The 13,609-nt window shown below is 36.2% G+C and overlaps 1 protein-coding gene across 8 annotated transcripts in view; it reads left to right on the plus strand.

Moving 5' to 3' along the window:
* Window positions 1-13,609, plus strand: part of LOC138319236 (centrosomal protein of 170 kDa-like) — a 102,528-nt gene that overhangs the window by 58,175 nt on the left and 30,744 nt on the right. For all 8 annotated transcript variants that reach the window (XM_069262237.1, XM_069262233.1, XM_069262238.1 and 5 more), the window contains 2 exons: window positions 1,368-1,510; window positions 3,444-4,008. In XM_069262237.1, the coding sequence (XP_069118338.1) occupies window positions 1,368-1,510; window positions 3,444-4,008 (708 nt within the window). The remainder of the gene's footprint in view (window positions 1-1,367; window positions 1,511-3,443; window positions 4,009-13,609) is intronic.

Consider the following 13,609-nt stretch of genomic DNA (forward strand, 5'->3'; position numbering starts at 1 on the left):
GGTTATCCTGCGGTTGCTAGGGAAAAGATAACTCTGTTTTTTACTGGGGTAGGGAAAAGACAGCTCACATGCGCTCCACAGTGACATCATCAATACATGCTATGACCATTTTCATGCACAGTGACGTTCATGTCAACTGAATTTTCACCAATTCTCGTAAAGTATGTGAGAAAAAGAACCTTACATGGGCCAGTCAGGTGGACAGGGATATCTCAACCTGAGTGAAAGATTTTGTCCATCGACCCTCGGCAAGCCTTGGGTTGATTAGCCAAAATCTTTCACTCGAGTTGAGATATCCTTGTCCACTTGACAGACCCATGTAAGAATCATTTAGTCTTAAGGTAGATAACAATGGTCGTTATATGGTATAATCTATGTATAAAATATTGGTGTTCCTGTATGGTTTGTAGGTAAGGCTATAACGTCTGTTTTTAGAGTATTTGTGATTTATGTGTAAGGTTTTGTTTTTCAGTATGATTTCTATATGGCTATGTTGTCCGCACTAGAATTATGGATGATTTATCTTTGACTGTTTATAACATATAGTGTTACAGTTATAAGACATAAATAAATTTCAGTAATAATTACCAGTGGTCTGTGTGAGGATCTTTATTACCCATTTTAACTATTGAACACTCGTGTATTGAATGGCACTCATTAATAACACCTGAAAAGGTAAATTCACAAAAACATATATGAAGGGCTGTATTGGAGTACAGGAAGGTAATACCAGAAATGTTTTATCTGACATACCAGTATACGTCCTGTGGTTAAGTGGCTTAGAGGTTTAAACATTGTGACAAAGCAAAAACCTATCCTAATTGAATAAAGTGGTAGATATTGATCTTTAACAGATAATGTGACAGTTGTAGGTCAGGTACATATGTAATGATAGTGTGCTGTGATCTGATACAGTATACATTCTGATAGAGATAATGTCTGCACATTTCTATAAAAGTGACAGATTTTACTTGATACACTGGCATAGGTAGCCATATAGTTTGATAGAAATTATCAGTAGTTTTCTGGTATGATTTGTTGTATTTCAATTAAATGCTAAGTTTATGCCTGGTATTTACATTTTAAATGACTTTATTAAGAATACATGTCTGAAAATATATCCTTGTTGAAATACAGAAATTGAAATTAGGAGTAATTAAAATAGCTATACTATAAAAATGTATTAATTCTAACTACATAACCTTATCATAGAAACACCCTTTCTTTTAGTCTTACCCCTAAGAAAATAACTAAAAGCAAACTCAAAGGACTTTCAATGGTCAATCTATCTTTTGTTTGCTGATTCAGTAATCCTCCAATATACACCCATTATTGTTATTGTTTTGTGTTAACCTTGACTGGCCCACATACCATGTTATACCACATGGAGGAGGTGAGAGAGGGTGAGGAACAGCAGGTCCCAGAACAGGACACCTCGTCATCCCAACAAACTACCATGCCTTCCTGGGCCACCAAGGAACTGCCACCTATGGCCATGGCTGAATGTCAGGTTGGTATATATATTGATAACATTTCCTATACAAACATCAAAATTAACAAGCATCTTCTTATAGGTCATGTAGGTAGTGTTTTATTCTTATATCACTGTATTAGAATTTGTAAGTGAAATAACATCTGACTTCAGGTTGGAGAAGTGTTACATTCACTTTCAAATAAGTGCAACTATCTTATGAAAATATACACTTGAATCAGAGAAAATTGCATTTGCATGTAACAGATATAAAGGCCAACCTGAGCCAGACAACACGATATTGAAGAATGTAATATGACCAGATTTCTCAAACAAAAGTATAGACTTATGTCAAAACGTAAGTTTTTCTCTTTATGTAACTTGTGTGAAAATTTTTTACTTAAGTCAGATTTTGACCTAAGTTTGTTTCGAGCAATTAGGGCCTGATGTTGTTGTGAATGCTGTATTTTAGAAAAAAGTCTTCTTCATACTCTTATGTAAATTTAAACATCAGAAATTTGTTTCAATAGCAAGTGATCATATTTAAAATTTCATAAAAGTTTTATATGTTTATCATTTAACATTTTTATGTACTTTATATTGCAATCAAAATGCAGTCATGTTTCGGTGTCAGGATACAGTTTTATTGCAACATTTATCAGGCGTTTTTGTGGAGAATTGAAAATGTGCTGCATACAAAATTTGCTCTTAAAGTTGATACTGCACACTATATAAAAAGGGCCTGAGAATGGATGTGATCACCTGGTAAGATCTGTGAATATTTTCCTTGACTTACCTGGATGTTGAGAATGTAGTGTAAATTGGTGTTTTTGTTTTACAAGCCTACAATCTATCACTATAAGGGCTACATGATCCATCTACCTATGCCACTGGTGGGTCCACAGGTAACTCTCTATACCACCTCCTCATTCTGCTTACATATAAAAGTGATGTTTATTTATTCTTTCAGAAATTTCCACTCTCCACCATTTGTTTGGTTTATTTTTGTGAAAATTCTTACTTTTTATGCTACAGTGATGTGTTTCATTTGCATTACACTCCCTTATATATATATATACCTCTTAATCAGATGTTTTCATTTTAAATAAAGATGTTATTGAGTTCACTGTGTTTTGATTTACACCATGCAAAGAGGTTTCTAAATATATGTAATGTACCGGTCATTATCTGTAGTGTGTTATGTTTAGTAATAATATTAACATAGTCTAATGATACCAGAAATATTCAAGCTATCAAGCTAATGACCCTTACTCCAGTTTAATCAGCAACTAATGGCAATACACTCATTGTATAAACCTCCAAAACAGACCCACTCAGAAAGATTGCACTAAGAAACATTACAAGGTATTAAGATTAGTGTTACTTCATTGTCCAGGATTGTGTATTTCCTGCTAGGTGGTCCTTCCTTCTAGTCTAAACAGACTTGGGTGTCCTCAACTTTCACTTTCTATACACTTATCATTGGTGAAAATGTGTTTGAAACATTGCCAGCTCCTGTAATGATTGATGTCTGAAATAGAGAGTGAATCAAATAGAAGATAGAGCAGATTAGTGGGCCTTATCCAATGTTTGAATGTGCTGAACCCAGATCTTAAAAAACAGAAAAATCTGTAAGTGAAGCTTGTCATCATAAAAATCAAATTCAGATAGGCGGATAGATGAATCCTCTTTTATCACCCAGAGCATTGGAGTGTTTCATTCTTTTAATGGATTTTCAATATGTACAGTAATCTAAAACATGTGATGGTAGCAGTTTTAAAGGAATGTGAAAAGTATTCCTGTGGTAGGATTCTGATTTATAGTGACAAAGTTTAAAAAATATGGACCCATACCCCTCATTAAATGTTTATAACTTTCAATTAATGCCAAAAAAAAAATCTTGTTTAAAAATACAGCAGAGAATAGCATAATTGTCCATTTTGTGGTCCTAATTGTAATTTTGCTTTTGTAGGGATGCATCGCTGAACAACGTATTGCCCACACATGTACTGTCCAAGGAGACCAATCAGATATGATAAACTACAGCCCCAATCACCATGGGATTGGTCCTGATCAATCAGACTCTATGCATTATACCTATCAGCAGCATATCACAAACAACAACCAATCAGAAGCCATACATTATAGTCCTCATCATCATGTGATACAGACAGACCAATCAGAAGCCATGACATATATTCCTCATCCTCATATGATTCATACTGACCAACCACAGTACAGCTCTCAACATGTGATGGACCAATCACATTATGTTGGTCACCACCCTCAGCAGGTTATGTACCAGGAGGGCCACAATCCTCACTATGATAATGTGGAGAATTACCAAGAACCACAATTCTCATCTAAACAATCTGACAAGGATCTGGGATGTAACACGTGGCCACGGAAACGGATGAGAAATGTGAAAAATATAGCAAGTTTCTTTACTGAGGAGTTAACTAATGGAACAAGTCAAGATGACCATTCACACCGAATCTTACGAGGGGAGAGCACTCAGAGGGAAAATCTACCACCTGGTAAGTAATTCACAACCTAACAGTAAGACAGATACAAAAATATCTTTTGGAAGTCCATTTCATCAGAATGAAATCTTTTTAATGTCTTTTTAGACTGGAAACAGTAAATATCTAAAGTGTCTAATGGAGAGCTGGTCTAGAATGACATCACACATAGGAGTGGCCAATATTAGGTTGATGTGATTCTTATATAGAAATGGTCGGCCAGTCAGTGATCAAACATTGTGGAATTCAGGAAAAAAAGCAATTTCAGTGTTTAGATTAATAGTGATGAAGCAATAAGACTAGTCCAAACTATTGATTGTCTAGTGGGGCTATATATCACAAGGGGCCATTACTGATTCCAACCTTTAATCTTTATATGGGCTCTAGAATAGCAAACCAGTTGCTGTTTTTGATTTAGTGTAAGATCTACATAGCTACAGATTATATCATACTTTTGACATTTTGTGTCCTGTGTAATAAGAACTACACAAACCACTTGTGCACCTGAACAAAGAGGAGCCATGTTGTGTACCCTACTATTGTGTTACTGCTAATGAATCTAATAAACTGTTACAGAACAACACCCAATAATAGACTAGACGTCCTCTCAGCCAGGCAGAATCTGGTTAGCATGCCAACATGTGTAACACCTTATTCCCTGGCTAGTGGCCAGAGTTATGCAACATATGTTTTCCTTTCCCTTGTCCTGGCTTCTGAAATCAAATTCCTCGAGTAATTCTTACCAAATGATTAAGCATCATTTAATTTGAGGTTTATATAGCTAGGCTACAAGGTTAAATAAAATCAGTTAGGTTAGGAGATGTGGCATGTTGTCATTGTTTCACTTTCTGATTGAGAACGTTGAAGAGTCAGATGTATAAATGGGAAGGTTTCCAAGTCTGCCATAGCTTTCACATACATACAGCTTCCTCTTGGGGTTTCTAGCAAACTGTAGCAAACTGTAGTGACTCCCTTTAATGGTGCAATACACTGCCATTTTTACTTAGTCAACACCAATTGGTCTGAGATGGATTGGGTTGGTCAGCACTAATTTGTCTGAGATGGGGTTGGAGATTACACTCCTTGATTGAAAGGTTTGGTAGAAAAAGTGTTGTGTAATATGTTACGCGTGAAGAAAACATAATGAATTCCAAGAATAAAACAGCCCAAAATCAGACCATGGCCTGTAAGTCTTGAATTACACTTAAGTTATTGGGGAAATTCATTCCTTGTATAAGGATAAGTTGAGATGAAATACTGTAGTTAACAAAGAAGTGATGTAATTGGCTATAGTATACATTTGTTGGTATATATATTTTTTCATGGTTTATTGGCCTATGAACTGTGTGTGTGAGGACCGTGTATTGTGTATAATTAGTGTTGTCAGGACTAACTTGATATGTGTCTGCTGCTGAGTGGAACCTCCCGATTGTCTAGTAGTGTGCTAATAGTGACACAAGTGTGATCTGGCAGGCGGCCATACTGCTCCAGATGGGGTACCCTTACACTAGGAACTCTGATACTCACTCAGTTGACAATCATTGTGCTGGACAAGTCACTATTTACTAGTGCCAATAACTTTATCTAGTTCTACAAATACAAATTGGGATTTACCTCTGTGAATAATACAAAAGTGTGTGATAACATTGTCAGGAAACTGTAAATGAAGGCTGGCTCAGACTCGATATAACCATTACATATATACCCAGTGTATCTAAGGGTCGTGTAGGCATGGGACCTTGTGTCGTGGATACTGAACAGTTCAGGATGTTTTTGTAATTTTACAAGGTAAGATCAAGAGACTAAGACATATCCTGGTCGAAAAACAATTTATTGCTGTGCATTTGACATACACATAAAAGAATGTGTGTATTGTATATCGTACTTGTCCTAGTAATTGTAGAAGCGTTTATGTAATTTGATGAAGTCGTACAATATGTGGTTCAGGGCACTTCAGATTTCCTACAAGGCTGGTGAATGTGGGATTTATGTAAAACTCTTACATCTGAAAAGTAATCGCATAATGTTAGATTTATTTCCTTTAATTCATTCTCCGTACATATCTTAATGCACTTTATACTGCATGCTACTCACACAGATATAGGGTAGATTTGAGGATAGACTTATCTTCTGATTTATCTAATGCATTAAAAAATCAGAATAAAATAAAACTGCTTTCCCACATAGCTAACTGCAAACTTGTGATAGACCTGTCATGATTTCATATGCAATACCTTCATCAACATAAAACATTATGGTATACAATGAATATTCCTTTCCAAAGACTTGTATAATTTGTTTTGATTTCCTCTTACAGGCTGTCATCCTTGTTTGAAAATGTCAAATTAAAAAGTGCAAGAATTTGTTTGGACTAAACATGCACACATTAAGTGATTACATTTGGCATTTGATGAATTGTCTGTTTGCATTTTAAATAAAGCAGGAAAGAGTTAAATTGTTTCAGGGAATAGCTAGATCTGTGAATTTGCAAAAACTTAGTCTTAGTAAGTCAGTGAAAGCAAAAATGTTTTAGTAGTGAAATACTGGAATTGTAACAGTTATGTATTGAGAACAGCATGGTGTTATGTGGTTAGGGTGTGTAGATCAGGGCGGAGGATTATGGAACTCGTGTATATTAATGTTGTCCATTGACTGGCACTTGAAACAACCAAACACATGCTTTAGGGATTTACCGAGGTCACAGAGGAGGTTGTCAGAATGGAAGGATTATTATGTGAAGGTTATTGGTAAAATGTTTGTTTTACAGCTATTAAGGCAGATCTATAATGGAACATAATGTACCTGTTGTGTCAATACACATTTCTGTATAAGTCTGTGGTAACCTGTGATAATTAGAAGTGAAGTGACAGATCAAAACCTTTAACCCCCCCCCCCCCCCCCCCCCCCCCCCCCCCCCCCCAACAAAAAAAACTGTCATTGATGTGTTTTAACGTCCTTGGTTAAAACACCAGTATTGCTGATTATTTAAGGATTAACTTGAATAGATTTTTTATGTTATGGAGATATAACACAAAAATCAAAGTGACTCTTTTGTCTATGAAATTATTACGCCGTCATCTCAGCCAATCAGAAGCGACGTTACAAACGGCGACGCCATTTTTTCCTTTATGGGCTGATAAAGTAAATTTTTAAGCCAATGGAAATGCTCGTAACAAGCAACATTGAATTATACACAAATATTGTATATAATCATTAATGCATTATGATTACAAGTATTTTTTTGGTCAAATCTACCAATTATTCACATATATATACCAGAATCAATGATTTAATCCTTAGTTAAACTAAGGATACCAATTCAATTGTATTACCATGAATTATCTGTTCAATATCGGAAATACTCCTCTTGCGATATATTTAGAAGATAGATCCATAATTTCCATTGACAGGAAAAAAGGAAATAAAACAGAAAATATGTGAGCTAGCCAGAAATTGATTTGTACCAATAAGCAGTGTGATGGTACCATTAGGCCCTGTTTTCACAATGTCACACTTTCTTGATAATTTCTACACATAAGTCCCACAGATCTTGTTGCCAAATTCAGTATAATTGTTCTGTGGCACCAGGGAGCTGTCTTTGTTGTATTGGGATGAAATTGATGCAGGGAGCAGTCATTATTTGCGTTAGGATGGATGACTTCCTGTCGATCAGTACATGACATCATTTATTGATTATTCAGAGTGGCTGTTTACTATGAAATCTCCCCTCTGGGGCTTCCTGGTTTCTTGTTCAGCATCTGACTAGTATGTTCAGTAATATGTTCATCAAGACATGTCACAAAGACGTTTTCTTCTGCTCATTAGAGACAGCTATGGCCTTGTGTGTATGGGATCTAACAGTAAATATAGTCTCCAGGGTTTGATGATTGAGGGAACAAACGCTTCAGTGGTATTTTACGTTTGATTTCTGTGAAGAGGATACAACTGACCACAGTAGTAGAGTAAGTACAATGGGGTGACCAACTGACCATGCAGTCAGATGTAGATGTCATTACTCTGGTTAGTACATTATTGGTACACATACAGGCTGTGCTGTTGGAGCTGACAAATCCTAAGTATATACATTTTGTACCAGGGGATAGGGTTATGGTCCTTGATTAGGTCAATAACGCACACATGTCATATGTGATAGACTCTGGATTCTCTAAATGTGTGACAAACTGATAATTTTTACAGATATCTTCTGCCTGTTAAACTGATGGATGTGACCTAGTGGTGGTCATCTTTGATCTTTCAGATGCCAAAACTATGGCCCAAAACTCTGGGCCATTATAGCATGATGTTGTGTTAGTCACCTAATGTTTAGTGTGGGTATAGTCAGTGGTCTCAGCCACAAACTTGATGTGGTCTGTGGTCATTCTGCCTGTACTTGAACTGACTATGTGTACCTTAAATGTATAGATGTAATTCTGTAATGTGTGTGCATGGTTTAATACTTAATGTATTATCCTATATTGTGTACATGGTTCATTACATATGATTGGGTCACGGTGGGAATGTGTCTGGTTGACACAGATAAGAGAGAGTAATTGGTTCTGTGGATGATTGTCAGAATGTGAGGACATCATAGCCAGGAGATTACAGACACTATATTAATGTGATTGGGTCCAGTCAATTTTATAGATAATGTTACACAAGTCATGTCCAGTGACATGTGGGTAGTAAATCTAACCTAGGTAAATATTATGTATGTTGTACTTGTGTGGTGTTGTAAACAGGCGTCCAGGGGAAGGTGGGGTATTACTTATATCTATAATCTTGGTGTTGTTATGCCTAAGTTTGAGGATCAACACATCAAAACTGCCTAGATTACCCTTGTAACTGGGAAGAAACAAAGCATCGTTTGCTGTACTTCTGCAGTAGACTACATATGTTTCACTTCTCCTGCCAATATCAGCATGTGCAGTCTCGATATGTCCCTTTTTCAACAGCATGTCTCATACACTTTTACATATAATTGCCAATTCTGCCTGCAAATACTTTTGTGGGATAGACATGTCTTGTATTCAACGGCAGTTCTGTGTCCAAGAGTTCAGGCGTTTGTGTTTATCTACAGCAGAATAATGATACCATTTATACAATACCCTGCTCATTATAGCATTCAAATCTGGTCTTTTAAGATCTGTCTTCAGATTACATTCTGCCCAGATGGTATGTGGGGAAGAACATATAATTTTGCTAAATATTTCTTTAAAAACAATGTAGCTGTCCATTTCGGGAGCTTTTCCAAGGGTCACTAACTTTACTCAGTTTTAAAGTGACGTAAATGTGGAACATTTGGAATATTTGTCTTTCTTTCATTCAATCTTCAATTCCTCTAATAAAAGATACGCCTTTGATTCCTCTTATAAAAGATACATCAGTACAAACAATGAAGTTATATAAGAATATAAGTAAATTAATTCAACTTTTACAGTCCATGAATTTCATTTATATAATTTTATAAGGAAAAAGAACAGTTTGAAAAACAGTTTTAAATCAACATGTTCATGATGCAAGGCTTTTCCTTTTCCACTGATTTCAGAGTCTTTTGTATGATGTCAGGTATGCATGCATATGCACTGCCATCTATATGAATCTGGTAGCCAACATCTGGAATATTTTGTAGATTATTATGGTTTTGTCTGAATAGAATATGAACCAATTGAAACAATTCTTAGTACCAGACTAGATTGGTGACAATTGAATGATTCTTTCCAATTTGCACTTGGGCAGGACAGCAATATAATTTATTTAAAATGCTCTGAATCCAGAATATGAAAGGTTTCACTGAAGTTGTGTTCAATTTTATGATGATTTTGTGTTGTACCTAATGTTATCTAGTAAACAAGATGATGTGTAAGTATCTAGTGTATCATCTATCTTCACTGGGACATGTAAGCAAGGATACCTGAAGTAGCTGATGGATGACGTGCATTATCGTGTCATTCAGGGTTGAATACATATCTCTGATGATTATGGCACAAACCTATAGTTTATAGCTATCTTATGGTATCTTATACTTCTCTAGTCTTTGTTGGATTGTTACTAAGTGTAATGGGAGTCAGTTTGGCTAGTCATGCTTAGGTTTACATTCTCTTTACATAACATGTAAAATATTTGGAATACTTGGTGTCTAAACAATTTCATGCATTTGGCTAAGCTTTCAAAAAGTTCCACTAAATTTTGTTTTGAAAATATCATATTTCGAATGAGTTCATGGAATATTTTCTGAATTTACTAGAAGAAAAAGATACATGAAGATGGTCATACAACTTTCTTTATAAAGAAAGACTTTTGTTCTTTTCCCTCGTACACCAGCATTTTCTTGCTTGCATGGACTTTGAGTTCTTTTCTTTGTACTTCATTTTATATGTGTCAAATAGGTACTTAATGCTGTATGTATCAAAAGATTGGTTCAACAATATGGCACGCCATCCTTACAATGAAAAAATAACCCCATTAATTTGGACACTATTTGTAAGAGTAAACATGATGTTCAAGAACTGTAAATATGTGAATGCTGCCTGGCTTTGCTATGAAATCAAAATGAGATACGACAATTAATACAAGATGGATATAAATAACATATGCCCCTGCCCAATTCTATTACATAGAGGGAACATAATGATAACAGGCACTGAATAATAAAAGATGTTTGTTACAGCTTGTTAAGGATCTGTCTCCTGTTGTGGTCAGTTAAATTCTATAATTTACAATTGTTGCCATATAAAGCTTTACCTTCAATCATTGCAAAATGTTGGAAATAAGTTTTAAGATTGTCAAACAGCTTTGAGGTTTTTTTTCAGAAGCTGAGAAAAATGAGGCAATAATAGATAAAATCTGTCATTTAGAAGATCTTCCCTATTGGACCTGTTTAGCTGTTATCTGGTAGTTCCTGGCCCATAGTATAAAACATCCTTCATTATACTTTACATATGACTTGTGTACCCTTATATATACAAAATCAATACAGTAACATGTAGAAGGTTTCTCTCCCCCTTATCACTGCTGCTATTGATAACTATACACCAGTCTACTGGTAGTTATTGATTTCTATAGGAACCAATATTTTATCACCCCCTGATTCAGTAAAACCAACAATCTATTAAAGTTTACAGTAAACTACTACCATCAATTGATCATATATAATACTACACGACCTTTAACTTACTTACTAAAATCTGTTCAAAATGATTTATTTTCAGCTTTCAAGGAAAAGTTAGTCCATACTGTAAGTTAGCTTGAGTTGAAGATGAATTCAGATTATTTGTAACTAGAGCAGGTTACATAAGTTTTATAATTGAATATTTTAACGGATCCTCTGATATATAATGTGAAGTACCTGTAGCCTGCAGTATTGTTATTGTTAGTGCTAATGGGTGTAGATTAGTCCTGTATGGGGCGACTATTATGTAGGTACAGATTTAATGGCTGATAAGGAAGCTACCAGTACAGGGACACTTTCACTTTGTAGTACTGTAATTAACCAATTAAACGCCCCAGGCTTCGGTCTGTTGGAAAGTCAGGGTGCCTTTACTCCTAATTTTGATGTTTAAGTCACTGTATAGAGGGGTCCTTAATGTTATACAGCTCAGTTAGACTTAATGATGAGGATACACACACTGGTCAGGTCAAGTAAGTAGACAATGATGATGTGACGGTGGCATAGAGTAGATAAAACAGGTCAAACAAGGTCACAGGTCAAATAAGGTCACATATACTTCACCATTAGACCATAACTTCACCATTAGACCATAACTTCACCATTAGATCATAACATCACCATTAGACCATAACTTCACCATTAGACCATATTTCATAATTACCTGGCAAGTAGTTAAATATTGTCATATTCAGTACAAAAGTAGGTCAAATACTGGCATGCCTTGTACAAAGTAGGTCAAACAGTATTACATCTAATACAAAGTAGATGGGAAAGTAGGTCAAATAGCATCAAGTCTAGTAGATAGGTAAGTCCAGTAATCATAGCATCTGTTACAGAAGTAGGCCAATTATCACGGCATTAAGTGCAGCTTTACATTGACCATAGCGATGATTGTGAGATGAATATAGTCAGGAAATATACAGTATTCTAGTATTCTATCACTTTTGTGCTCAGTAAATGACCCTGGCTGTTCATATGACAAAAATGGACCAAAACAATTTGCTCAGCTTAGGGTTTGTTTGATCCCTGACTGGATAAAGGTTTATGGCCCAGTAGACAGTGACAGGTAAATGACAGACTGTCCCTCTATTCTGTATGAGACCGGCATTCACAGGCCATACAGGATCATAAGCACCTAATTTACATCTTATTTGCATCCATACAATATGCTAAGTAAAGAGAAATCTAACCCTGTATTTACATGACGATCCCTGTTTCACCAGATTTGTTGGGGCACTGTCTGGTGGTATTTCTGTGCCTTGTGATAATGAGGGGCCCCAATGTGTTAGGTGTGTGTTAACATGTGGGGATCTCTTGTACCAGATGTTGGATTCTCTCCCATAGCCTCAAAGGTAATTGTTCAATTATGTTTATATCCCTCCATCAAGGGGCACTAGGGGGTAGATTTCTGTTACAGACAGAAATTATCTGTGCTTATGTTTAATTATTTAGGAATTCAGAGTATTGTTGTTTATAGTTGATGGCTATAGTTGTCATTACAGCCTCAGTTTAGCAGTTGATGTCTACAGCCTACAGAAAAACCTGGGTTTAACATGGCTGATTACAGCTGGTGTGATAGTGGAGGAACCCACAAGTATGATGTGTAAAAGTTTGTTGTTAATTAAATGAGAAGGGTTTCTATAAGTCCAACAGAAATATAAAAGTCAAGGTCACTCTGACCTTTTCAGGTTCAGAGGTCAGCTGAAATCTAATTGTATAATCAGCAAAAGATTTTAGACAGTCTGACCTATGACTACTGATATTGGGTCATAACCTATGACATGTGATAGATGAAAGGTTCACCCGAGGTCAAACAATCTGACCTGTGGCAGATACTGGGGTCATATGAGGTCATATAGTCTGACCTGAGACAAATTTTGGAGTCACATGAGGTCATATAGTTTGACCTGAGACAAATATTGGGGTCACATGAAGTCATATAGTCTCATTAGTCTGACCTGAGACAAATATAGGAGGTCACCTGAGGTCATATAGTCTGACCTGAGACAAATATTGGGGTCACCTGAGGTCTAGCAGTCTGACCCGAGACAAATAGTGCGGTCACCTGAGGTCTAGCAGTCTGACCTGAGACAAATATTGGGGTCACCTGAGATCTAGCAGTCTGACCTGAGACAAATATTGGGGTCGTCTGAGGTCTAGCAGTCTGACCTGAGACAAATATTGAGGTCACCTGAGGTCTAGAAGTCTTACCTGAGACAAATATTGGGGTCACCTGAGGTCTAGCAGTCTGACATGAGACAAATATTGGGGTCACCTGAGGTCTAGCAGTCTGACCTGAGACAAATATTGGGGTCACCTGAGGTCTAGCGGTCTGACCTGAGACAAATATTGGGGTCACCTGAGGTCTAGCAGTCTGAAGAACTAATGAAGCCTGAAGTGCTAGTAGTGGATAACAACCAGAAACACAACAGTTAAAGTGCAGACTAC

This window comes from Argopecten irradians, chromosome 3 (genome assembly GCF_041381155.1).
Source record: "Argopecten irradians isolate NY chromosome 3, Ai_NY, whole genome shotgun sequence".
Classification (NCBI taxonomy): Eukaryota; Metazoa; Mollusca; class Bivalvia; order Pectinida; family Pectinidae; genus Argopecten; species Argopecten irradians.